The sequence below is a fragment of the Odontesthes bonariensis genome, chromosome 21, assembly GCF_027942865.1.
Source record: "Odontesthes bonariensis isolate fOdoBon6 chromosome 21, fOdoBon6.hap1, whole genome shotgun sequence".
Taxonomy (NCBI): domain Eukaryota; kingdom Metazoa; phylum Chordata; class Actinopteri; order Atheriniformes; family Atherinopsidae; genus Odontesthes; species Odontesthes bonariensis.
This window is the reverse complement of record NC_134526.1, coordinates 4,969,038-4,996,423: the sequence shown is the minus strand read 5'-3', so window position 1 is coordinate 4,996,423 and position 27,386 is coordinate 4,969,038. Positions and strand designations below refer to the sequence as shown.

At 42.9% G+C, this 27,386-nt stretch overlaps 1 protein-coding gene across 1 annotated transcript; it reads right to left on the bottom strand.

Moving 5' to 3' along the window:
- Positions 1-524: 524 nt before the first annotated feature.
- Positions 525-27,386, bottom strand: LOC142370906 (ras-related protein Rab-40C). Its single transcript, XM_075453432.1, has 6 exons — positions 27,151-27,386; positions 14,219-14,279; positions 10,443-10,503; positions 10,285-10,362; positions 2,757-2,979; positions 525-1,211 (listed from the first exon to the last, which is right to left on the bottom strand). The coding sequence occupies exons 1-6, from the start codon at positions 27,290-27,292 to the stop codon at positions 937-939; spliced, it is 840 nt and encodes a 279-aa protein (XP_075309547.1). The 5' UTR covers positions 27,293-27,386; the 3' UTR covers positions 525-936.

Genomic DNA, 27,386 nt, shown 5'->3' with positions numbered 1-27,386 from the left:
GGATCCGGTCAGATCCGGTCAGATCCGGTTGGGTCCGGTTGGGTCCAGTCAGATCCGGTCGGGTCCGGTTGGGTCCGGTCAGATCCGGTTGGGTCCGGTTGGGTCCAGTCAGGTCGGGTCCGGTTGGGTCCGGTTGGGTCCAGTCAGATCCGGTCAGATCCAGTTGGATCCGGTTGGGTCCGGTCAGATCCGGTCGGGTCCGGTTGGGTCCGGTCAGATCCGGTTGGGTCCGGTTGGGTCCAGTCAGGTCGGGTCCGGTTGGGTCCGGTTGGGTCCAGTCAGATCCGGTCAGATCCGGTCAGATCCGGTTGGGTCCAGTCAGATCCGGTCAGATCCGGTCGGGTCCGGTTGGGTCCGGTTGGGTCAGTTGGATCCGGTCAGATCCGATCAGATCAGATCCGGTTGGGTCCGGTTGGGTCCAGTCGGATCCGGTCGGGTCCGGTTGGGTCCGGTTGGGTCCAGTCGGATCCGGTCGGATCCGGTCGGGTCCGGTTGGGTCCGGTTGGGTCCGGTTGGGTCCAGTCAGATCCGTTCAGATCCAGTTGGATCCGGTTGGGTCCAGTCAAACCGGATCCGACCAGGTCCGTCAGGTGTTAGCGGGTCAGGAGGGGGCGCTTTGCTTAAAGAGGGTAACCGGCGCAGGATGCAGAGCGGTCACAGGACCGACGGGTCTCTGAGGCGCAGCTTATTGGTCACTGAATCGGAAGAAGAAAGGAAACTGTGCGACGTGAAGGTGAAGAACGGCGTTTGAGGCGAGGTCGGGGTGCACGGGGATGCTGTGCATGATGGAGGCTAACTAAATATCCATAAAGAGTTTGTGTCTGTACATGTCGCTAACGCTCGTCGCTCCATCTGAGCAGGTGGATGTAGTGAGAGTCGAGTCCGTCACCTAGGAAGTTCCCGGGACTCCGTCCGGCTCACGCCGCCCCGCCAAAGTTAGGAGATCTTACAGTTGCTGCGCGTGCAGTTCTGCGGCGGGCTCTGCGGCGGGCGGATGGACTTGGGGCGCTTCAGGCTGTTTCCTTTGGAGCCGCCGGCCGGGTTGGCCAGCGAGTAGGAGCGTCCGTGCATCATGACGGCGTTCATGCCGTTGGCCATGGAGAAGGACTTGAGGTGGGACTTGATGGCGACGGGCAGCGGAAGCTTGTCGATGAGGTGGACCGGCGTGCAGGACACGATGGCTCTGCAGCAGAGGTCCTGGAGGCTGAAGACTGCGGAGGGAAACACAAACAAAAAACAAGGGTGAAGCTAGTTTGAGGCCAGTTTAGAACTGCCTGGTTACAGGCTTGAACCGGTTTGAACCGGTTTCCTCTCCACAGTCGCCTCAGGCACTCTCAGGACGGGAGATTGGACCGAAAACAAAGTTTCACTGCAATCTGTTGGTTTCCTCAGCTAGGAAATTGTTTTTGAATTGGCTCTATATGACCGAATTGGATTATTTTATGAATAATTATGATTACAATTAATTGAATTCCAATTGGCTTGAATTGGACTTTTCTATCTAAGTGCCTTGAGGTGACATTTGTTGTATTTGGCGCTAAATAAATAAAATTGAATTGAATTGAATCCGGCCTGAGACGCATGTGAACCGTTACCTCGGAAACAAAGAAATCTGAGATGTTGGCCGAAAGCCAAACCAATAGGGGAGCAGTACTGGGTGTGACTTAATTGTTGCGGGGCAGAACAGAGGTAATTTTTTTTAATACTCTTTTATTCTATTCCAACAAGGCGGCTTCATAGACCTGTTTATCTTTGGGTTAGACCGACTTCTCCCGAGGACACTCCAAGATCAGATGTGAAACTTTAGCGAAGACTTTGTTTTGCTTAGCAGAACATGTATGAATATAGAACAACTCACGTGTATGATGAAATTACATGCCAACACACAAGAGCTGAGGTAGGTTTCGGCCCAAAAAACAAGGGTGAAAAGCTAGTTTGAGGCTAGTTTAGAACTGCCTGGTTACAGGGTTGGAACCGGTTTGATCCGGCCTGAGACGCATGTGAACCGTTACCTCGGAAACAAAGGAATCTGAGAGGTTGGCTGAAAGCCAAACCAATAGGGGAGCAGTACTGGGTGTGACCTAATTGTTGCGGGGCAGAATCGAGGTAATTTTTTTTCTTTCCCCCCCAAACAGGCGGGGCTTAAGCGTGACACGGATTTTTCATGCACTGATCAATTTTGAGATTTTGGGCTGGTCTACTCCTTAAATATTTGTTATTTCAACCTGCTATAAAGAAAACGTTGAGAACATAAATTAAAATGTTTATTTTATTACATTTTGTTAACTCGCGGCGGTACGTTTCTCCCGAATTTACCAAAAAGTTAGCATTCCAACGCGCCATGCCGAGCTTCGTCTATTTACTGAAGTCTGTCATGACCGGTATCGTTGGAAAGCTCTGAGTCTCCTGCACAATGATATGTCACCCAAATAATGGCACTTCCTTTCTATCAGTAACCAATCGTGAATGTCTGAAGGGCGGATTTATAGCTAATGACGAAATCTCATTGGCTACTGCTCATTTCTGCCAAACGTAATCGCGAGTAATCCGATCCGATCCAATTTCTTGTCAGATTAAGGTGTCTACATGCACTTAATAACTCAATCTTATTGTAATTTAGCCAATAATCCGATCCTTTCAGTGCCATGTCGACCCACTGAGTGAGATGTCGGGAGTGAGGTGAGTTAATTAGAGTTAATCATCGATGAATTGGGCAGCAGACTTGGCGCTCCCCTGCTCGTTCCCCCTCCACCCACCTCTGTTGGGCCTCCAGAACTTCTCCATGCCGTGCCTCATCAGGACGATGCGCGACAGCTCCGTAAACGACTCGATGACGTTGAAGTTGCACAGGGGGCTGACTTCGAAGAAGGTCATGCCGTTCTTCTCGGCGTACGCCCTCGCCTGCTCGGTGGGAACTTGTCGCTTGAAGGCCAGGTGGAGGCGGTTGCCTACGAGGATCCGAGGCACGCCTGGGGCATGCTGGGAAGGGAAAAAAAACAAAAACATCAGAGGGCCGATCAACCCGCCGCTGACAGCTTTAACATTCAGCTTGTAAAACATCCACAATCAAGACTTTAAATTTGACGAATCATCTTTAGGTCGAATAAAAGATTTTAGGGACCCTAGTATATTTTATCCATTTTCAAACATGAAGAAGAACTGAAGATGCATCGACTGAGGAAAGAAGCGATCAGCACATTAAAACAAAAGGAGTTTTCAGCGGTGGAGCGAGAAACCGTGTTATTTAACCTTTGAGTAACCACGAAATAAAATTCTGAGATTTAAGATCAGGGCAGAAACTCAGGTGAGCCGTAAGAAACACGACGACACACCGAAACAAAAGAACTTAGGTGTGAGGATACGAAAAAGGAACAAAAGTTTACGACGCCAAAGCTTCACAAAATTCGTCCCCAAGGTAAAAAAAAAGGCTGAAAAGTGGCAGAATTGGTCAAACACAACAACTAAAACCTGACTTATCTGCTTCTGACAGATTCAGGGCTTCTTTCTATCTATTGAAGCGTGTTCAGCTTGGTTTTGGTTGTCAGATTCTGGTCCGGCTTGTGAACACTGAGCTGTTTCAGCTTCCCTCGCTGATCCAGAGACAGATTAGCTCAGCATTAAGAGCGTTTTCACCCGTTTATTACAACTTTTCACCACTGTGAGCCCTCCTGTGACTCATTTAAAAGATAAAAGAGAAATTAGCGAGTCTGAGACTTTACACATTCAACAAGCTGGAGGCGGCGCCATCTGTCCTGATGAAGTGGCTGAAACATGATGGCAGCGACCTGCTGACCGTCACCACTCATCAGCCTCTCCTGCTCCTCACAGCTTCTACACATCAGAACCCAGACTTCTAACAACTAGAGATTTGTACTTACCTGTCTGGGTTGATAGTGAGCATGTATGCTAATCTGAATCTATGGCGGTTCTGTCTACAACACGGTTTTTCTGAACTATTTTCTGTTTTTCTACGCAGATGAGAAACTGAAGGCAGCTGCAGGATCTCACTTCATTATTTCAGTTATTTGACTCGAACGTGTCTCTGATCAACGGACAAAAGGAACTGAATCGATTCATTAACCTCTTTCAGACGTGCAAACTTTACTCTGGTTTGTTGTTTACATCAAAACTTTGCTTTTTTTCAGCAGCCGCCCTTTAATAAAACACCTAAAATCTTTTCTTCATACGCTTCTAAAGAAACTGGAAACATGAAATAAAACCATTTTAGAGCGTAAAACATCAGCTTTTGACTTTGTCCTTATAATTGAGACTTTTTGTTTTTTCGATGAACCTCGGCAGTACGAAGAGGAAAAATAAATGTGGCCTCATTTCACTTTATAAATAAATTAGCTAAAAATTCTTTCAGAGAACTTTGTTCAATGTTTTATTTAATACAGAATAATGAATGAAATGATTCCTGTTTGGTGTACTGCCTTGCTGGGGAATGATGTCAAGTCACACTGACAAACTTTCCATTCATTCGTTTGTCCATTCATTTTGGTAGGTAGTTTATCGTTCGGTAGATAAGAAGGTATGTTGTTCAGAAGGTTCGTAGTTCATTCGTTTATTCGCTAGGTAGGTAGGCAGTTTGTTGGATAGATAGTTAATTTGTTCATTCGTTTATTAGCTAGGTTGGTTGGTAGTTTGTTGGATAGATAGTTCATTTGTTCGTTCGGTAGACAAGAAGGTATATTGTTCAGAAGGTTCGTAGTTCATTCGTTTATTCGCTAGGTAGGTAGGCAGGTAGTTTGTTGGATAGATAGTTAATTTGTTCATTTGTTTATTAGCTAGGTTGGTTGGTAGTTTGTTGGATAGATAGTTCATTTGTTCGTTCGGTAGACAAGAAGGTATATTGTTTAGAAGGTTCGTAGTTCATTTGTTTATTTGCTAGGTAGGTAGATAGTTTGTTGGATACATAGTTCATTTGTTCATTCGGTAGATAAGAAGGTATATTGTTCAGAAGGTTCGTAGTTCATTCGTTTATTTGCTAGGTAGGTAGGTAGTTTGTTGGATAGATAGTTCATTTGTTCATTCGGTAGATAAGAAGGTATATTGTTCAGAAGGTTCGTAGTTCATTCGTTTATTTGCTAGGTAGGTAGATAGTTTGTTGGATACATAGTTCATTTGTTCATTCGGTAGATAAGAAGGTATATTGTTCAGAAGGTTCGTAGTTCATTCGTTTATTTGCTAGGTAGGTAGGTAGTTTGTTGGATAGATAGTTCATTTGTTCATTCGGTAGATAAGAAGGTATATTGTTCAGAAGGTTCGTAGTTCATTCGTTTATTTGCTAGGTAGGTAGGTAGTTTGTTGGATACATAGTCATTTGTTCATTCGTTTATTAGCTAGGTTGGTTGGTAGTTTGTTGGATAGATAGTTAATTTGTTAATTCGGTAGATAAGAAGGTATATTGTTCAGAAGGTTCGTAGTTCATTCGTTTATTCGCTAGGTAGGTAGGCAGGTAGTTTGTTGGATAGATAGTTCATTTGTTCATTCGTTTATTCGCTAGGTTGATTGGTAGTTTGTTGGATAGATAGTTCATTTGTTCATTCGGTAGATAAGAAGGTATATTGTTCAGAAGGTTCGTAGTTCATTCGTTTATTCGCTAGATAGGTAGGCAGGTAGTTTGTTGGATAGATAGTTCATTTGTTCATTCGTTTATTAGCTAGGTTGATTGGTAGTTTGTTGGATAGATAGTTCATTTGTTCATTCGGTAGATAAGAAGGTATATTGTTCAGAAGGTTCGTAGTTCATTCGTTTATTCGCTAGATAGGTAGGCAGGTAGTTTGTTGGATAGATAGTTCATTTGTTCATTCGTTTATTAGCTAGGTAGGTTGGTAGTTTGTTGGATAGATAGTTCATTTGTTCATTCGGTTGAAAGGGAGAGATGTTGTTCAGAAGGTACGTAGTTCATTTGTTTTTGAGGGAGGTAGTTTGTTCGATAGATAGTTAATTTGTTCGTTCAGTAGATAGGGAGGCAGGTTGATCGGTAGGTAGGTCATTCATTCGGTAGTACGTTTGGTAGACAGATTGTTTGGTAAGTAGGTAGTTCATTCGTTCAGTAGGTAGTTTTGTTTTTTTTGGCAGATTAGTAGGTTGGTTGATAGATAGTTCCGTTGGTAGGTTATTTGTTCGTTCGATAGATAGGTAGGTTGGTAGTTTTTTAATTCGGTAGGTTGTCCGGTAGGTAGGTCGTTCATTTATTAGTTTGGTAGGATGGATGGATGGATTCTTTATTGAGGGGTAGGCAAACGCTTCAACGCAAGTTAATAATCAGATTTTGATCCATTTGTTCCAAAAAGTAGCACAAATCTCTAAATCTTAATGGCGATATCTCTGGTAGGATGATCATATCAACATGACCCGATTAAATCAGAATGAACGACGCAGCTTTAATGGATTATTACTTACTCCAAACACAGTGTGACCATTAAGGCGAGGCTGCACGGTCGCGTCTTTTTCAGAGTAAGATCTGAATCTGTGCTTGTAAACATACTCCGGGTGAAGTGAAAGATCACGTTTTTCTCAGCTGATAACAACTGAGCTCATTGCTGTGAGAATAATGATGAAACCCCTGAAGAGGAAGAAGCCAATCAGAGCTCTTTGTAACACAGAGGGATCAATAACTTCAGCATGTATTGCAGTGTGCTGAAATGTAGGATGAAATGATGCATGTAAGAAGTTTGCTGTCCAATCACACGGTTAGTACCGTGTCACTGACGCCGACACGTCTGAATGAATCCATGAGATTTCAGGGAGCTCAGAATCAATACTTCACTGTGATGTGACCACTCTGTGGAAGCTGTGGGTGGATCCACATGGTGCACCAGCTGTTGTCTCATTGATTATCTATCTGCATCAACTGATCATTCCTGCTCATCACCCCCCCCCCCCCCCCCCCACGAACATTTGGCTCGATGGCTCAGCTCACGTTGCAGAGATGTGAGGAAAATTACACTTTACTTTAAATGTTCATCTTAACCGTGCAGCCACAGTTTATTCTTTCCTAAATCCAAGAGAAGCTCTGAGGTGCATTTTTATTATGGCTGGGCAACGATTAAATTCTTTAATCTAATTAATCACATGATTTCCCTGATTAATCGCGATTAATCGCATTTGTACGCAGAATCCAAAAATGAATCCAAAAGTAGCGTATAGCTTTTAGCATTTAGTTTTGTTTTAAATGTGCTGCCATATGAATGAAAGTGCCATAACATTTGTTGTGCAAACACACTTTTAACATCAGCATCTTTCTGTAGTTTTTATGTAGAAGCCTCGCTCCACTGTCTGTTTCCTTGAATGACTTGCTGCTATCAGTTGTGTGTTTTGCCTTTAAGTGATATTTTAGACTGGAACTACTACGCTGAGAAGACAATTCAACTTGGCAGTGTTTACAGATGACTTTGGTTCTGTCGACTCCGCCGTCTGGAAGAACTTTAACATGAAAATGGCCGAGTAAAAGTTCCGTACCCTTCTCCATGTTTGGTGGATCCGCCGATTACTTTCTTTTCCTGTTCCACAGCAGACAGCAACAGATTTTTACTAAATAAAAGCCTGTGAGCAACAGACTTTTACAATAATAAAAGCCTGTGAGCAACAGACTTTTACAAAATAAAAGCCTGTGAGCAACAGACTTTTACAAAATAAAAGCCTGTGAGCGGCAGACTTTTACAATAATAAAATAAATTATAAAACAGGGGTGGTCCGTAGCAGGCGCCCCATGTACAGAGGCTACAGTTCTCGCTGCAGCTGACCCCGGTTCGAGTCCCGCATCAGACGGCCCTTTGCTGCATGTCTTTCCCCCTCTCTCTGCCCCCTGCTTCCTGTCTCTCTTCAACTGTCCTGTCCATTAACTCTTTCGGTGCCATTGACGTCTATAGACGTCAATTAAAAAAAAACGTTCACTGCCAAAGACGTCTATAGACGTCAATTGCGTTTTTAACGGAGCGGGCTGGGGGACAATCTAGCGGAGTTCGTCACTAAATCTTAGGCTTGTAAACACTAAACAGAGAATATACTGGCAAAATTACCCGCTAGGTGGCAGCAGTGCTACTATGCACAAAAAAGAAAAAGAGCTCGTTTTCTCCATTTTTTGGGTCAAACAGCTGTTTTTGGTGAAACCAACCTATGTTCTACTGTCTATTACTAAAAGACTGAAAATGGTAGAAACAAACTTTTTTTTCCTGATGAAAGAAGAGAGTCTACTCTTTCTTTTGGTAATTTCGGTGTGTACATAGTCATAAGACACACTTTTCTGTGGGTCTTGGAAAATCAGTCAAAATACTGAAAAACACTTGGCAGTATGGGTGGCTCTGAACTGAAAATGGCTGGCAGCCAATGAGTTAAAGGCACAAAAGCCCAAAAAAATAATTATAAAAAAAACAAACAAAAAAGCAAAAACAAAAGGAGTTTTCAGCGGTGGAGCGTCACACCGTGTTATTTAACCTTTTGAGTAACCATGAAATAAAATTCTGAGATTTAAGATCAGGGCAGAAACTCAGGTGAGCCGTAAGAAACACGACGACACACCGAAACCAAAGAACTTAGGTGTGAGGATACGAAAAAGGAACACAAGTTTACGACTCCAAAGTTTCACGAAATTCGTCACCGCGGTAACAAAAGGCTGAAAAGTGGCAGAATTGGTCAAACACAACAACTAAAACCCCATTTATCTGCTTCTGACAGATTCAGGGCTCGTTTGAATCCATTTAACGAGATGAGTTGCTTCAAATTGAGGTGATTTTTCTGTTTATTCCAAACAGAGGTCATATAATACATGCTCCTTTCATCCTCTCCCCGGCGTGTTCAGCTTGGTTTTGGTTGTCAGATTCTGGTCCGGCTTGTGAACACTGAGCTGTTTCAGCTTCCCTCGCTGATCCAGAGACAGATTAGCTCAGCATTAAGAGCGTTTTCACCCGTTTATTACAACTTTTCACCACCGTGAGCCCTCCTGTGACTCATTTAAATACTTTTTATCATAATTTAATGTCTTTTAGAAGCCGAGACAAGCTAAATTATCCATGAATTTACTTTTAAAACCTAAATTTTACCCATTATTATGTCTTTTTGTACTTTTATTGATCTCACAAGCTGATTTGGGAGATTTGTGCTGTAAACTTTATGTTACGTAGGCCACCTTAACGACATTTAAACACCCTCAGAAGTCATTTTATTTTACGGTTTTAGCTCTCTAAGATCGGATGAATCATGAGTTCACCTTTTTAAGCACAAAAAAACTTGTTCCCGGAAAACGTCACACAGAGTCGGTGAAATTCATGTGGAAATGATGGAGAAAAATGATGAAAGATTTCATTAGGAATGTGCAGAAAAGTGTCAGAAATCTGTTATTGAAGAAGAAGCTCCTGCTTCTAAAACATTTAGCTTCTTTCACATCATTCCTGATCTTTACCTCAGCTCAGGACTGATAATCGGAGTAAAAACAAGGCGATTCCAGCTTCATCTCAAAGCGATGGTGCTTAATCACCAACAGAATTCTGAGACTTTACTTCATTCCTCTTTTTAAAGGAGGTGCGACATGCCACTTCTGTGGAGGTGGAGCAGGAAAGGCCGAAGTGGAGCAAACATTCCACAGGCCAAAAATACCACCCAACACACACTCAGGGAGGACATCCTCTTTGTTTCCAGATCAGCAGGAAGGACGCGAGGCGAGAAGCCCGCGGCTGGGATTTACCGCCTCGGGCAGCTTCACTTCAGACGGTTTTTTTATTGTCAATCAGGAGGTTTGAAGACGGAAAGATATGAAGCAGAAGCAAAGAAATTAGGGCGAAAAGAGACTTTTAAGAGATTACTGAAAGTATTTTATCTGCACTCTTCACTTTTTAATTAATGAATGAATGACTATTTTTTATATTTTTATTTTTCGCCCTCTTCTTTGATTGCTTTTAACTGTGTTTTAATTTTTATCTTTTAAATGCCTTTATGTAAAGCACATTGAGTTGCCTGTGGTATGAAATGCGCGATATAAATAAAGATGCCTTGCCTTTAGCTGGGTGTTAGATCAGCAGGAATTACAGTTTATCACCTTTAAAACAAGCTGAAGAATGAAGCCGTTTGGGTTCAATCTGCCATAGAAGCGTCAAGTTTCTCTGCATCTATGGAGGGTCGAGGGCTCTTTTTACCTTTACACTAAGAGCTCCAGCAGGTACGTTACTGGGTTAAATAAACAGGAACCTCTAAAGAAGTTCACATTTAGACTGAAAATTAAGAGGAAGGTGGAGTCAGCTGATACAGACAGAGTCCAGTCAACCGTTTAATCATCACCCTCACCTCATCGATCTCTCGGATCCACCTGTCGATGCCGTCGAACGACCACCGGTTGGTGATGTCATACACCAGCAGGATCCCCTGAGGAGAAACGACGTGCACAAGATGAAGACAGATGCAGGCAGCATCGGGTTTAGCTGTTTAACCTGTCTGTTTCTCACCTGAGCGCCACGGGAGTAAGAGCGAAAGATGGTGCAGAACCTCCCCTGACCCGAGGTGTCCCTGTGGAGGGCGGCAGAAAACATGCTTAAGGAACGCACAAAAACATCTGCGTCACATCTGTACCGGCTGATAAAAGCTTTAGGGTGAAATATCATCAACAGGTGAGGCCAAAGTCGGCCTATTGTAGCTAATTTCATGTTAAAGAAAGATTAAGTCTGCAGTTCTGCTTAAAAATACAACGTTAATACAAACTTTACATGTTTAAAGTGTAAATCAAAGGTGACATATTGTGTAAAACTCCTTCTTCCTGTTCCTGGGAGCATATATCAGGGCGTCTGAGGTGTAAAACTCCTTCTTCCTGTTCCTGGGAGCATATATCAGGGCGTCTGAGGTGTAAAACTCCTTCTTCCTGTTCCTGGGAGCATATATCAGGGCGTCTGAGGTGTAAAACTCCTTCTTCCTGTTCCTGGGAGCATGTATCAGGGCGTCTGAGGTGTATAAACTCCTTCTTCCTGTTCCTGGGAGCATATATCAGGGCGTCTGAGGTGTAAAACTCCTTCTTCCTGTTCCTGGGAGCATATATCAGGGCGTCTGAGGTGTAAAACTCCTTCTTCCTGTTCCTGGGAGCATATATCAGGGCGTCTGAAGTGTAAAACTCCTTCTTCCTGTTCCTGGGAGCATATATCAGGGCGTCTGAGGTGTAAAACTCCTTCTTCCTGTTCCTGGGAGCATATATCAGGGCGTCTGAGGTGTAAAACTCCTTCTTCCTGTTCCTGGGAGCATATATCAGGGCATCTGAGGTGTAAAACTCCTTCTTCCTGTTCCTGGGAGCATATATCAGGGCGTCTGAAGTGTAAAACTCCTTCTTCCTGTTCCTGGGAGCATATATCAGGGCGTCTGAGGTGTAAAACTCCTTCTTCCTGTTCCTGGGAGCATATATCAGGGCGTCTGAGGTGTAAAACTCCTTCTTCCTGTTCCTGGGAGCATATATCAGGGCATCTGAGGTGTAAAACGCCTTCTTCCTGTTCCTGGGAGCATATATCAGGGCATCTGAGGTGTAAAACTCCTTCTTCCTGTTCCTGGGAGCATATATCGGGGCGTCTGAGGTGTGAAACTCCTTCTTCCTGTTCCTGGGAGCATATATCAGGGCGTCTGAAGTGTAAAACTCCTTCTTCCTGTTCCTGGGAGCATATATCAGGGCGTCTGAGGTGTAAAACTCCTTCTTCCTGTTCCTGGGAGCATATATCAGGGCGCCTGAGGTGTAAAACTCCTTCTTCCTGTTCCTGGGAGCATATATCAGGGCGTCTGAGGTGTGAAACTCCTTCTTCCTGTTCCTGGGAGCATATATCAGGGCGTCTGAGGTGTAAAACTCCTTCTTCCTGTTCCTGGGAGCATATATCAGGGCGTCTGAGGTGTAAAACTCCTTCTTCCTTTTCCTGGGAGCATATATCAGGGCGTCTGAGGTGTAAAACTCCTTCTTCCTGTTCCTGGGAGCATATATCAGGGCGTCTGAGGTAGGTCTCTGAATACAACTGTTTAATGAGGTTAATACATCTCCGGCTTGGTCCATCACTGTTGGTGAGAAAGCATTGTTTGCTAGCATCTGCTGCTAGCTTACGGCTAAGTAAGTAGCTGCTGACCTCACCTAAAGGGGTGGAGTTGAGCCCTCTCCAAGTCTCCGCCCGTTCATAACAGGGCTGTGCTTAAAACCAACACGTATTTTGACCAAATTGTGTCTCAAACATCTCAAAAAATAGTGTCAAACTGTTAAAAAAAAAAAGGATAGAATGTCTCCTTTAATGTTGAGCTTTAACATTTTTCCCACCGACTCTGAGACTGAGCTGAAACACACGGCTGATTCTGTTTAGACTATAAAAGCCTAAAACCAGACAGTCCACCACCTCCTGGATGTAAAAACCTTCTGACATATGACTTAATCTATCGCTTCACTTCTGCTTGTTCAAACTAAAGACTTGAATCTTTAAAAAAAAGCTGCATTCATTTCCCTAAAATATGCTTTTTCCAACATAAAGAAATGATGAAGAATCATCTTAATCTGGATCGAGTGTCTCACTGGGAGATTTGATGACAATAATTATAAAAAAAGAAAGCTGGACTTTAAGTCTTGGTCCTTAAAGTTCTCAGTTTCCTTGTCTGTTCCACCTGAGAGCAACAAGAGGAAGAAGCTCCTCTCTGAGCAGTAAATCCACTCTGAGGCAGCAGAACAGGATTCTGCATCACGAGCTGCTTTAAGCTCGGCTCCCCACAGGGAAGACGAGGCGTCGGTTCTCCCCCGAGGAGCTGAATTCCTTGGCCTACTTCCACCGAGCAGGGCTCGCCTCGCACTGCAGTGAGTCCTCACTGACGAGCGCACACATGCACTGCATCCCAACGCACGTGCACGTGCAGCTGGATGGGGATCTTTCCTGTTTAGCAGTGAAAATGGGGTTTTTATTCCTGCAAAAAAGACCATTTTTACGACTCCAAAACATTGTCGCGGCCTTTAAAGAAGCGGAGGTTTCACAGGATAAACAAAGAGGCCGGACTCAACCACAGAAATGTGAACTTTTGTGACTGTTTGACCCTTTTTTTCTGTGTCAAAGTCAACACAAATGAGGTGAAACTTTCAGCTCAGGACTGTTTGGTTTTGGAGTTATGAGGAAAACCTCAAAGACAAACTGTTTCTATCGCAGGAAGCATCTAATCAAAAGTTCAGGACCGTTGCTTTACACTCAGGATTCGTGGCTTCATTCACATAAAACTGTGTTTCTTATTATAAAATCCATTTGTACGCCTCTTCACCGGAGAAGCAAACAGAGTCACTCAAGCCACAATCGGCAGGAGAGCACAGGTTGAAAACCGCCATTATTGTGATGTAAAACACTAAGTCTGTGTTCGAAACTGCATACTACATACTGATCTATCAGACAGTATGCAGAGCGTTTACCCACAATGCATTTCGCTCCTGCCCGAGCCGAAATCAGCCGGCCTGAAGCTGATTTCTCTTAAGCTCTAAACTCTGTAAACTTTAGCAACATTTGAAACATTTTCAGGTGAGAAAGTAGTCGTTTAGATCCCCAACGTGTTGAAAACCTGACACAATACCGGCTATTTACAATTTTGTTCCCACGAATTCGGCGCTACTAAAGCTAGCCGCAGTGAGCAACGCACTTCCGGTTATTTTCACAAAATAAAATACCCGTTGCCTTTTATCATAGGGAAAGCCATTACCATACAATTGGTGCTTTTGTTTTGAAAACAGGAAGTGAACCTACCTTCGTTGTAGCTAGCTTGAAACTGCTGTTTTGACAGGAAATGGCGATCGGCGACGCCATGTTACGTTGCATCTTGGGTAGTTTGAGTATGAGTAGTAACCTCATGATGCATACCCAACATTTAGGAGAATCTAGTATGCATCCGGGAACTTCTGAGATGTAGCTCTTGGGTTTCTGACCTTTGGGTGACCTTGCTGGGACGTCCACTCCAGCTGTCCTGAATGTCTTCCACTTGTGAATAATATTTCTACATCTGGCTTGAAAACAATTGTTACAATTGTTTGAAATGAATGAGCCACGATGGCAAAGATGGAGCTTCTGATTTCACCCTGAACTCACGTTATCCCTCATTTTTCGGATCAATTCATCCAAAGTTTAAGATATAAATCTGTAAATTTGCAGCCCCCCCGCCCCATGCCTCCGGCTTTACTGAAGCGAGTTCTTAAAAGAGAACAAATAAAGCTTCCTTCTGGATGTTTGCGGTGGTGTTGTGTGCTTACCAAAGCTCCAGCTTCACCCTCCTCCCGTCCAAAAGGATGGTGGTGGTTTTATAGTCGATTCCTGCACAGAGACAGACAGAAGCAGCCATTAGGCGTCAGGACTGACCACGATAACGAGATGATTCCGAACTAAATGCACCAAAACTCACAGAATAAAGACTAAATCACAATTAAACTGGTTAAATCTGATTCAAATGGTTCTTAAAATGCAAAAATACTCATTAAAATGTGGAATCACTCTACGAGCAGAACACAGAGGCATTGTGGGTAATGTGGCTGTAAAACGTGTCCAGACAATCAGTCATTAAGTCATTAAGTGTGTCAGAATAACTGTTGTTAATAAAGTTAAAGACCTGGTTGATTCAGCATTACAGCATCTTTAATAGACAGTTCTGAACCGGGAGCGACTTCGGTTATTTATTACACCACCATGACAGAGAACTGAAACAGTTTGTCATCTGTCATCTCAGCGGAGAGGAAGCAAAACGACGGGTTTGGGAGTCAAATTTGTTTGTATAGCACATTTCATGTACAAAACAATTCAAAGGGCTTTACATAAAATAAAAGCATTGCAGCAGGGAGTGGAAGAAGCATTAAAAATACATAAAAGAATATAAAAAGAGAGAAATAAAACAATTCAAATGAATTTAAAAACAAGCAACAGTCCGGATAAGTTCAAAGATATCGTGCAGATTTCATGCATAGACACATGAGAACAGAAATGTCTTTAACCTGGATTTAAAAATGTCTCCATTTGGTGAAAGTTTAATCTCCACTGGCAGTTTGTTCCACTTGTTAGCAGCATAACAGCTAAATGCTGCTTCTCCATGTTTAGTCTGGACTCTGGGCTGGACCAGCTGACCCGAGTCCTTGGTAGTTTGGGAGTTCAGTGCTTGTGTTTAATCATCGGCTCGATAGTCTCACTGATTCCAAAAGCTGGGAGGATTTCGAGTTTTCTATTTATACTGCAGCTTAAAACTTGAGTTACCTGCAATAAGGAGAGATCATTAATGCCTCAACTTAGCACGCGTTCCTCACCCTAACCGTGGTCCATTAAGCCGGATTTATGGTCGTCCGGGAAAGGCTACAGAGATGCTAATAAGCTGAAATACACACTAACTTTCAAAGTGTTTGTTTCTACGCCGTAAGCTGTAAAACTATGAAACATGACACATGATATTATGTACTCAGGAGGAAAAAAGGTAAATTGGCTCTTCTTCCACGCCTTTGTCGGCCCAAATTCCTATTCAATTCAATTAATTTTTATTTATATAGTGCCAAATACAACAAAGAAACAGATGAAAAATGTCAGAACCAACGGTGGGAAATGAAGACGCAGACGAGGCCTCATACTGAAAGCATGTTTACCTTACAAAGAGTGAGAAACAGCAGCTACATTATGTGTCTTCTGTGGCAACCAAAACAAACGCACATTTCAGCAGAAACTCAGCATCTAACTTGAGGAAACATGTAGCGCTAAGTTTCCTAAACTCGTTTTTCCCCCATGGATAGGTGAATGTTTGTTTTTTAGGTTACATATGGGTTACATATGTTTTAAACATTTCCTAAGTCTCTTTTATTCTTTATTAAAGTTCTTGAATTTACCTGGATTATTTTAATTTAAGCTATTTTGTAATTAATTAATTCATTTTAATTCATTTTATCAATTGGATGAACTCTAATTTGCCTAAAGATGATTATTTAGTATGTTTGTCTGTCTGATTGAATGCTTGTGTTAACAAATAAATCAGACGTTACTCAACAGTTACTCAGTACTTGAGTAGTTTTTTCACCAAGCACTTTTTTACTCTTACTCAAGTAATTATTTGGATGACTACTTTTTACTTTTACTTGAGTCATATTATTCTGAAGTAACAGTACTTTTACTTAAGTAGTTTTTGGCTGCTCTACCCACCTCTGGGTGTAATGTGCACTGTGGTAGTTTAGCATCATCAGTTTTACAGCCGTTTGGTCACCGACACCAAACCTTATAAAAACAGGAGGATTCATCCTCTGAGGGGTCAAACTTTCAGCAAGGCAAGGCAGGTTTATCTGTACGGCACAATTCAACTACAGGGCGATTCAAAGTCTTGCCTAATTATTGACATGTACTTGAATATGTAATGCCCCCATTGTCTGTCATTATTATTATTTTTATTATTATTATTAATATTGTTTATTTATTTATTTATTTTTCTCAATTTTTCTCATCACTGTACGGACACTTTAATTCTTACTAGCATTACTACTATAATTATTACTGTTTTCCCTTTATTTATTTATTTAATTTATTGCATTGTTCATTTATTTAACTTTGCTATCTATGCTTATATGTGTTTTTTTTCCCCTTTACAGCAGTATATGGGTGTTGTGGGTGGGTGGGTTCTGTTAGTTAAAAAGAAAACAAATCTATTTAAATGAATCTTACTTTGTGCTTTCTTGAATAAAAAATATACTTAAAAGAAACAAAAAAACAGTAGAAATAAAAAGCATGATTTAAATTTTAAACAAAAAAAGAAAGAAATAAGAACAATACATAAAAGTAGATAAAATCAGTAGTTAAAATGTGAAAGTTTTGAACAGCAGAAGGCCAAACTCAACTGGCTTCATCGTTTTACAGCTAAACAAACAACAAAAAAAAAGGAGAATAAAGCAAATTTAAGCCAATTAGCAGAAGCTGATCCATTTCAGTCGGAGTTTTCTCAAAGTCAAACTGTGAGTCAGTTCAAACCCACGAAACACAGACCGCCAGCATGAGGGCTGCTCATCGCTGACAAACCCGTCTGACTGCTCTGCTGCCACCTGCCCCACGTCCGGGCATGTTGCTGCTGCCTCACCTGAGCTCTCACCTGAGCTCTCACCTGAGCTCTCACCTGAGCTCTCACCTGAGCTCTCACCTGAGCTCTCACCTGAGCTCTCACCTGAGCTCTCACCTGAGCTCTCACCTGAGCTCTCACCTGAGGCCAAACAGGTGAACCACCGAACAACCAGAGTTGGCAACCGCCGACAAGATTATTTATCTTTTCACAACGTTCACACGTCCACACTCGTGTAAATCTGTGTTTGACTTAATCATAAAGTACGGAAGCCCAGGGCGGACGTGGTTACGTATAAACCTTTTTTTTGATGGTTTTCTCCAGATAACGAGTTCATTTACCGATGGTTTTCGAGGCCACTTTTTCTCCCCAGTCCGCCCCTGTTTATATGTGTTTAAATGGATTTCTGGCAAAGGTTTTTACCCCTCTTTCATTGGAAACTGAATAAAGTAGCCGGCTGGACTGCAGCTCAATATCTATGCTGATGTAGTCGACTTCATCAGTGACCAGCTGAGGGGACCAGGCCGTCTCCATGGTTACCGAATGATGCACGAGAGGTGCCGTTATCGTTTTCTCGAGATAACGAGATAAATTAACTCGTTATCGCGAGAAAAAACTAAATGCTCGTCACACCAGCGGGATTTTCTTTGTGCATATTTTCACAAACGCTCCAGGTTTGATTCATAGGCGACTTTATTCAGTTTCCAATCAAAGGGGGGTAAAAATGGGTAAAAACCTTTGCCAGAAATATATATAAACACATACACAGGGGCGGACTGGGGAGAAAAAGTGGCCTCGAAAACCATCGGTAAATTAACTCGTTATCTGGAGAAAACCATCAGAAAAAAAAGTTTATACGTAACCCCGTCCGCTCTGGGCTTCCGTAATCTTCATACTGTAGATTTGTATATAGCTGATGTTTATTCTCTATTTTTATTCTATTCTATTTGCTTGTTTTTCCTTTAATTGTTTACATATCTTTTATACTGTACGCTGTTGCAACACAATAATTTCACAATAATTTCCCAAATTGGGATGAATAAAGTATTTATCCGTCTATCTCTATCTAAAGCTGCTGATGTTTTGTAATATCTGCAAATCCAAAACAAGGATTAAATCTAATTCTTGCCAGTTAAATACACCATAAAAGCTGCTTGAAAAGCAGCAAATAAAACGACCGTTTCAGGAGATCAATGAGCGGTTTTAACGGAAGCGGCAGCTGCAGACGGAGCTGTAAATTCGCTGCGTTACCAACTCAGACGGGAACATTTCGCCCTCCAACAGTGATCGTTGGAAACCTCCCTCAAACATTACTGCATCGGCCTCTGATGGGTCGCAGCAGCCGGCTAACAACGTTAGCAATTTCTTCCAATTTCCAGGCAGTGTGAAGCTGCTGGGCAGCCGAAGTGCTGAGCTCAGGACGGCGTAATCGAATTGGAGTGAGTGCAGCGCTGCGTGCCGAGTGCTTCCTCTCCTCTTTCTGCCAGAGCTCACTTAGATATGCCACATAATCAATTGCTGCTCTGAAGTCTGCGCTGGAAACTGCTGCTGCTATTCTGGGAGTCGGCTGACTTCGAGTCTTCTTGGAAGCACAAAGAGCTGAAAATGAGTCAGACTTTTTCAGCCAACAAAACAGAAAAAGGTGGAAGATAAAGACTGTGATTACATGTTTGTGTTCATAACCTTTGATTTCTGAAACATCGGAGCTCACAGAGCCACACATCCTGAAGATAAACCAACGAGAGAAAGACTGGATTAGGAAATATTTGTATTTGTATCGTTTCACAGTAAAGTTTGGCGTTTCTTTTTTTTTTTAAATAAAAAGAACAGAGGGATGTAGCAGAAATGTACCTGGTATGTTGGGACATCAACATCTGGGTTTCTTTAAACAATTGAATAAAATATTAAATAAAATAAACAGGAGACCGTAGAGCTGTGCATCAGATTATGAGAAAAACTGAAACAAAACAAATCAATCCAGGAATTAATTACATAAATAAATAAATAAAACAAACAAAAAGACAAAACAACACCACAAAAAACAAATCTATCAATTTGTTAACTCCACGAAATCTGGCCGTGACCACAACTAAATCTGTTCATTTGTAGGCGAAGTGAAAAAGTAATTTTTTCCATTAAGTATACTTCATTAACGATATCCTTCCATTCCTCTATTGTGGGGGGGTCAGGAAGCAGCCAGTTTGTTTTAAAAACAGATATCAGAACACCAAATAAGTCATTGTTGAAGTGCCCTGGTTGAAAATCATCTTTCCCTAAAATAAAAATGCAAAACTGGAAAGGGTATTTTCACATTAGATATACTTTCCAATGTTTTGTGTATCTCTAACCAGAAATGAAGTTTGGCTTTTCTAAAGAGTTTATTATCAATTTATTATCACCTTAAAAAAGGAGACATTCGTATGTTTTAGTATTCTTTTTCTAAATATTTTTTTGGGCTTTTTATGCCTTTATTGTATAGGACAGTGGAGAGAGACAGGAAGCAGGGGGCAGGGAGAGGGGGAACAACACGCAGCAAAGGACCGTCCGATGTGGGACTCGAACCGGTGCCAGCAGAGAAAATAGATCCAAGCGATTGTGAGCTCTGACTATTTCCTGGAGAACCATTTTGTGATGCAAATGTATTACTCTGTTGAACGCATATTGTTTTGAGAAGCAAGACGCTTTATTTTTTAAACCCCAGCCAACTAGCCGGACTACCTTCATCAACACCAAAACGAGGCTGGAACTCTGCTCACAGGACGCAGCAGGGGGTAAGAAGATGTTCAGAAATGATGTTGCTGATATGGGATGTCATACAGCTTCATGTCAAAAGAGGCGAATTATCCCTTTAAGATCAGGTGAGCTCCCATGATGCACCTCTCCTCTCCATGTACATATGACACAGGGAAACCCACATCCTGCAGGTTTTAGATGTTTCTCTGCTCCAACACACCTGATCAGCAGGTTTGTGCAGAACTTAACAATCTTTTTAAAGGGTTAGTTCGCCATTTTGCACATTAAGCCCTGTTTTTAGGTAGTCTGGGGTGAATTATAGATGTTCTGATCACAATTTGGACATTTGGTGCTGAACGAAGCATTTAGGTATCCACTGCTGCAGCCCCCCCACCTTTGCATTGAGTCAATGACCACTCAAGCAAACAATCATAAAACGGCATTTTCGGGTCAATTTATCGAAATTGACCCGAAATTGACCCGAAAATCGCAGCGAAATGTGCCTTCTAACAGTTGTTTTAGCATTTGGTGGACCTATTTTTCCTGACACCGTTGAATAGCAGCAGCAAGACATCCAGCCACTAGGTGGCGATAGTGCGTTGTTTGTGTACAATACAAATCAATGAAGACGGACAATAATGGTAATACAACTTCTCTGGAAGCGTATTTCGCGGTGATTTTCGAGCCAACGTATCGCTGTCCACCACAGACCACACGGTGAGTTTCATGTCTCTGCAAACGAAAGTTTAATGCCGTTTTATGATTGTTTGCTTGAGTGGTCATTGACTCAATGCAAAGGTGGGGGGGCTGCCGCAGTGGATACCTAAATGCTCCGTTCAGCACCAAATGTCCAAATTGTGATCAGAACATCTCTAACTCATCCCAGAATACCCCCAAACAGGGCTTAATGTGCAAAATGGCGAACTAACCCTTTAAGAGCTCCGTTTCACCTGAATCAGGTGTGTTGGAGTCTGCTTCGGACGGGCAGACTGGTCCAACGCAGAGTCTGTAAAAGATCAACCTTAAGAGGCTCTGTTATAAAAACTGGGATCAGAACCCCGAGCAGCAGATTTATGAGCCGAGTTTTTCATTCACGCTCATGCAGTCTGAGCATCTTTGAGGAGGATTAGGCCTCATTCAGCTTCTCATCCGCCCCCCCAGGTCTTTGTCACACCACCGGGGAGTACAGTCGGTTATCTACGAGCCGGCGTGCTCCCAGTAATGACTGCTGTGTGAGGATATGCTGCCGAGAAATCAGCAAATCAACGGCTACAGCTAAACAATGGGCCGCCGTGCCAAGTCCCCCCCCCCGGGGAATATTCGATTGTTAGCCCGCACCGAACAAAATAAGATTTAAGAGCTTCGCTTGTCAGGCAGACGCACAGAGAAGTGTCTTTTCAGGCCGTTGTTGCATTTTAATTGGCTTCCTTTCTTTACAGCGGCTCTTATCTGACGTCTATCATCAGCCGGCCGTGAAATCCCAACGCCTAACGCAGCCAAGAGGAATCATCTCGGAGAGGATCCGTCCCCCATTTCTGACGACAAACACCCCCGTTCTGCCAACGAGACGAGATGCTATCAGGATGTGATGATGGGAAACACTCAAAACAACACACGGGACTGCTGTGGGATGGAGAAAGTGGCTCAGATTGTCAGCCTTTTTTATTCCCCTGTCTGTCTTTGGTTTCATTTGTTCAGTAAAAGGTTTACGACTCAAACATTGGAATATTCCTAAATCTGTTCCTAAGTTATCTACAGACTTAAATCCATCCAGAAAAGCCTCCATGTTAAAGATCAGGAGCACAAAAACACTCAAAAACACTAGAAACAGCACACAGGACTGCTGTGGGATGGAGAAAGTGGCTCAGTTTTTATTCCTCTATCTGCGTGTGGTTTCATTTGTTTATTAAAAGGTTTACGACTCAAACACTGGAATATTATCCATAAATCTGTTCCTAAGTTATCTGCAGATACATAAATCCATGCAGAAAAGCCTCCATGTTTATGATCAGGAAGACAAAAACACTCAAAACAACACACAGGACTGCTGTGGGATGGAGAAAGTGGCTCAGATTGTCAGCCTTTTTTATTCCCGTCTGTCTTTGGTTTCATTTGTTCAGTAAAAGGTTTAAGACTCAAACATTGGAATATCCATAAATCTGTTCCTAAGTTATCTACAGACTTAAATCCATCCAGAAAAGCCTCCATGTTTATGATCAGGAAGACAAAAACACTCATCACTGAAGAGGAAGGAGGCAGATTAGTCCATCCAACCCAGGCTGTGGACGGCGTTATCCAATCAGAATGTGATTTTCTCCTCCTGAAATATTCAGCGTCCTCTGAAGCTCTTCCCCGCTCACTAACCTCTCTTTGCCAAAGGGATGGAAATCAATAGCAAAGCTTCTGCCTGCACAAACAAGCCCGTCTGAGTGTGCTCAGCTGCCTCCCCTCCCCTCCATATTTAATGAAGCCGTTTGAAGGCTCCTGATGCTTTTCCGTGGGAGCCGGGCTGCGGATTCCGAATGATTTTAAACGTCCGTTTATCAACTCTGCAGCTCAGACCGGGTCATCAAAACACAGCCGTGCTGGTGAAACTGGGACAGTTCCAGAGCCGTGGTGTCCTTTATTCAGTTGGGCGCCTTTAACACCTTCAGCTGCAGTAAATGCACTGAGCGCGCCCCCCCCCCCCCGCTGCCAAACACCAAAGGCCAGCATTCATCAGATCAGCGCCTCATTCTGCCGAGCCGTGCATTTTTCATCATCATGCGCCGCCGTTGCCCAAAGTCACGATTCATCTCCAAACATCTGCACGGGGTTTACCTTTCGGGGCTCAGAAACCTGCCCACTTTAACCGGAGAAATCCAGCGTTTTATTTAATGCTTTCCGATGATTCGTCCTGCCTCCTGGGACGCTTCCAGGCTCGCATCATCCCGGGTTTAAATCATCCAGAACAACGTCTGCGCGTCCAGCTTTAAACACTCATATTTCTGACATATAAAGAGTTTTGGCTGCATGTAAAGTGACAAACGGGGCGCATTTATCGGCCGATATCACCAACAACTGTTGTGTTGGAGCTATTTATTCCTCATCTTCATTACTTTGAATTTTGTTCAAATCTATTCTTAAGTTTACTTTATATTTTGGGGTTATTTACAGACTTTATTTGTAGGTTAATAATTGTTTTTTTTTTTTTCTTTGTTAGACAGAAGGAACTGTGGGTCCATTTCGTATAACTAGGGCTGGGCAACGATTAAAATGTTTAATCTAATTAATCACATGATTTCCCTGATTAATCACGATTCATCGCATTTGTACGCAGAATCCAAAAATGAATCCAAAAGTAGCGTATAGCTTTTAGCATTTAGCTTTATTTTAAATGTGCTGCCATATGAATGAAAGTGCCATAACATTTGTTGTGCAAACACACTTTTAACATCAGCATCTTTCTGTAGTTTTTATGTAGAAGCCTCGCTCCACTGTCTGTTTCCTTGAATGACTTGCTGCTATCAGTTGTGTGTTTTGCCTTTAAGTGATATTTTAGACTGGAACTACTACGCTGAGAAGACAATTCAACTTGGCAGTGTTTACAGATGACTTTGGTTCTGTCGACTCCGCCGTCTGGAAGAACTTTAAAATGAAAATGGCCGAGTAAAAGTTCCGTACCCTTCTCCATGTTTGGTGGATCCACCGATTACTTTCTTTTCCTGTTCCACAGCAGACAGCAGCAGACTTTTACAAAATAAAAGCCTGTGAGCAACAGACTTTTACAATAATAAAATAAATAATAAAACAGGGGTTTTATAAAATAAAAAAAACAGCTTTCTTATTACGATGAGTTATTTTACCAAAAAAAAAAAGAGAAATTCAGGCCAAACAAATGTGAGCAGATGAAAATATGGATATAAAAGCAGAAGCTGCAGCTCAAACACTCAGTGGGGTTACACTGAAAGGATCGGATTATTGGCTAAATTACAATCAGACTGAGTTATTAAGTGCACGTAGACACCTTAATCTGACTAAAGCCCTATTCGGACGGGACTAGTTCAATGGGGGGACGTATGGTAATGTTGGTTAACCAGACGACGCCAGGGAGAAGAAATGACCAATTCGGACGGGACAAGAAATCCCTGTAATATTCATCTAACATGGGAGGAGTTGTTGGTTACGCACAACCGTCACATCCTGGATGCTACGCACGTCTTCATTTCACGTCCGTAAACCCATCTGTAAACAGACATGGCGCCGACCGTGCGTGCTTGCAAGCAGCGCTTCATCCAGAACCTCCATGTTTGCAAACAGACACACCTAATTGTTTCTCTCTTTAAAAGGATGTGACGACATATTCCGTACTTATTACCGAAGGTCGCATTCGCACGGGATTAGTATTACCACAGATTCTATAATAGTACAGATACGCCACTCACGGTGCATTTCCGGTTTCCAACGAGGCGATTTTGGTTGCAGTTCCACCCTTTTTCCACGTGGGGCGCTCAATTTTGGAGACCAGAATGAATGGAGTCCTATGGAGCTATACGCCCTTTCGTGCCCTTATCTCAAGATATAATTTTTTCTCTAGTAATTCGAATGTTGTTTTCGAAAGAGGGTGTTTAGAAAATACCCATGGCTGAGTTTTAGATTTTTAGAGCCACTCATTTGCTTAAAAAAAGGATTTGAAGTGTATATGACGTCATACATAGCTGGTCGACCAGCTGTCATTAGCACAATGCTAGCGCGTGGTGGACAACAAGAAGCCAACCTGTAAGAAATCAAAGGGATATATGTACTCGTTCAGTAGATTTTTGACTTGAAACCCATGTTGAGCTCTCAGAAACTACATTCAAATCTGAGCGCTCTTGAGGAGACTTAGGTGAAACTGACCATTTGTAGCATCTAGCTCCATTGGGCCCCATTCATTCTGGTCTCCACCGACGCCCCCAGTGGAATTCTGGTGGAACTGCAGCCAAAAAGCCGGTACAATGGGGCTTAATAGAGAGTGGCAAGGCTGTTCGTTATAATGGCTGTGGTATTACCTATGGTAGATACTCCGGACCGTTTCACAGGAGGTAGAATTCTCGGCAAAGTTTACCGACATACTCCGCTATCTTTACTGTCATGGCGCGTTCGGACGGGACTAGATTTCCCAGTTATTATTACTTTACCCCAGGTCCCCCCATTAAACTAGTCCCGTCCGAATAGGGCTTAAGAATTGGATCGAATCGGATTAAGACCCCGAGATAAGGAAGTGGCTCTATTAGCAACAGCGCCACCTATCATACCGGGGTATGACACGCTTTGTGCCTCTGATCCCATTCATTCACCGCCATATATCCAAGGAGAATTACCCTTATAACTCAGTCTTATTGTCATTTAGCCAATAATCCGATCCTTTCAGAGCCATGTGACCCCACTGAGTGAGACACTTGATGTAAGATATGGAGACACTCTGGAGCAAAGGACTGAAACTACAAACTCCAGGTGAGTTAGAAAGGTGTCCCAGACTGTAAGGATGCACCGAAATAAAGAGGAAAAGAGGTAAATTATCTTTGTGGGGCTGAATATGGAACAGCCCTCAGGTGTTGTTTACCTCTGGTGCAGCTGTGTCACTTATCAGAAGCTTCTTCATTATACAAGTCAGGACCTGAAAATAATCAGTGATTCATAAACCTGAACTTGTCGAGCAGGAAAGAAAAAACATCAGTTTTTTTCTATTTAATGTTTTAGCAGCTCAGGTTTAAACGACAAAAACATGTTGATGATTTTCATGGATATAAATCAAAGGTTTATGATGTAAAATGAAGCCGCTGACGATGATTGTGTGATATCTGCCTGAGATATTATCAGGCTGTGAAAAACAGCAAAGATAACACAGTGTGACAGACAGAAAACAGGATTTCTGCAGCAACAAGGTGATTCCCAAAGAGCTGTTAGCTGAAAACTCTGCATATCTCAGCATGGTGTGCAGTGTGTCCTTAAAACATTTGAGGAAACTGGACAAGTGGAGGACAGAAGAAGAAGTGTCAGGCCTAAAGAACTATCTACAGCAGATGAACAGGATCTGAAAGTGATGTCCTTAAGAAAGAGGAAAACATCCAGCAAAGACCTGACACAGGAGCTGAGAGATGCATCTGGACCTTCAGCTGATCCATCTGCTGTTGGCCCAAGCCTCATCAGAAATGGGCTCCATGGAAGGGCGGCTGTCAGGAAGCCGTTCTTAAGGAAGGGAAACAGGGAGAAAAGGCTGAGCTGTGCCAAAGGACACAAGAAGTGGGCTGAAAATCAGTGGCAGCAGGTCTGATGGAGGGATGAATCCTCCCCAGAGCCCGGAGCTCAACATTACTGAAGCAGTGTGGGATCATGTTGGCAGAGAACGGAACAAAAGGCAGCCCACATCCAAAGAAGAGCTTTGGGATGTCCTTCAAGAAGCCTGGAGAACTATTCCTGAAGACTCCTTAAAGAAAGGACAGAAAGCTGGTCTGAGAGGGTTCAGGCTGTGCTGGAGGAGAAAGGAGCTCAGAGCAGATATTCACTTTAAAGCTGCTCAGAACTGAACTAACTCTGGTTCTGACTCAGATTCTGGGTTTATGTTCATGTTTGTGACCATGATCAATAACCCACAGCAGGTATTTCCTATTTTTCTGTAAATATATAAAGAAATCAGGGCTGGATCAAGACTTTTGAGCCGTTTTTTAAGGCGTACAGTGAGTTTAGCACTGGGTGATGGTGAGTAGAAATGGACTGAGGCATGATTTCATGGGTTGGTTTTACAGCATGTGTATGAAAAAGGTTCCTGCATGCGAAACAAAGCCTGAACACAAGCAACAGAAACAGAAGTGGTTTTAATTGTCAGTGACATGGTTTTATTTCTGCTAAAATCTTTGTGGTGTTTGCTCATTTTTACAAAACTGCAAGCTGCTCAGAGCTGAACAAACTCTGTTTCTGCCTCAGATTCTGGGTTTATATTCCTGTTTAAACATGTTTCAGTGAATCTCTGCAGCCGCTTCCTGTTTTTATATAAAAATATATAAAAACATGTGACGTTTGCACACTGCAGCAGCAGTGAGAGACGAAGGTGATCCAACCTTCCCACAGTTCAGGGGAGACAGAGAGAAAACTGGAGCTCACGGAGGAAGTTAAAAACTCTGAATCTGCTCAGAAAGGTTGTTTTGGAAATAAAAGGAGCGACATGAGCATCATGTGTTAGACTCAGAGGTCAAAGAAGAGCATTGTTCAGAGAGCCACATTCTCTCGTAAACACAACAACAATGCGTATACTATACATTGATGGCAGAATGAGTCATTTCCATGTGAATGCCCTGCGTTCTGCTCGTTAGTGCACGCCACACGGAGCAGGGTAAACAATCAGCTGAGGCGGGGGTGACTCACCACTACTGTACGCGTACGGGGACTCGGCTGATCCGTCCTGCAGGCTGTCCAGGATCTCTCCCTTCCCCACATCGCTGTCTCCCACCAGCAGGAACTTGAGCAGGTAGTCGTAGCTTTTCACCGGGCTGCCCTGGCTGCCCATCGCCCCTCTGAGCCCAGGAGGCTGAAGGCGAGCGGCCGGAGAAACGTGGACGGGCGACACCAACCCGCACCCTGAGATCTTATCCCTCTGGCTC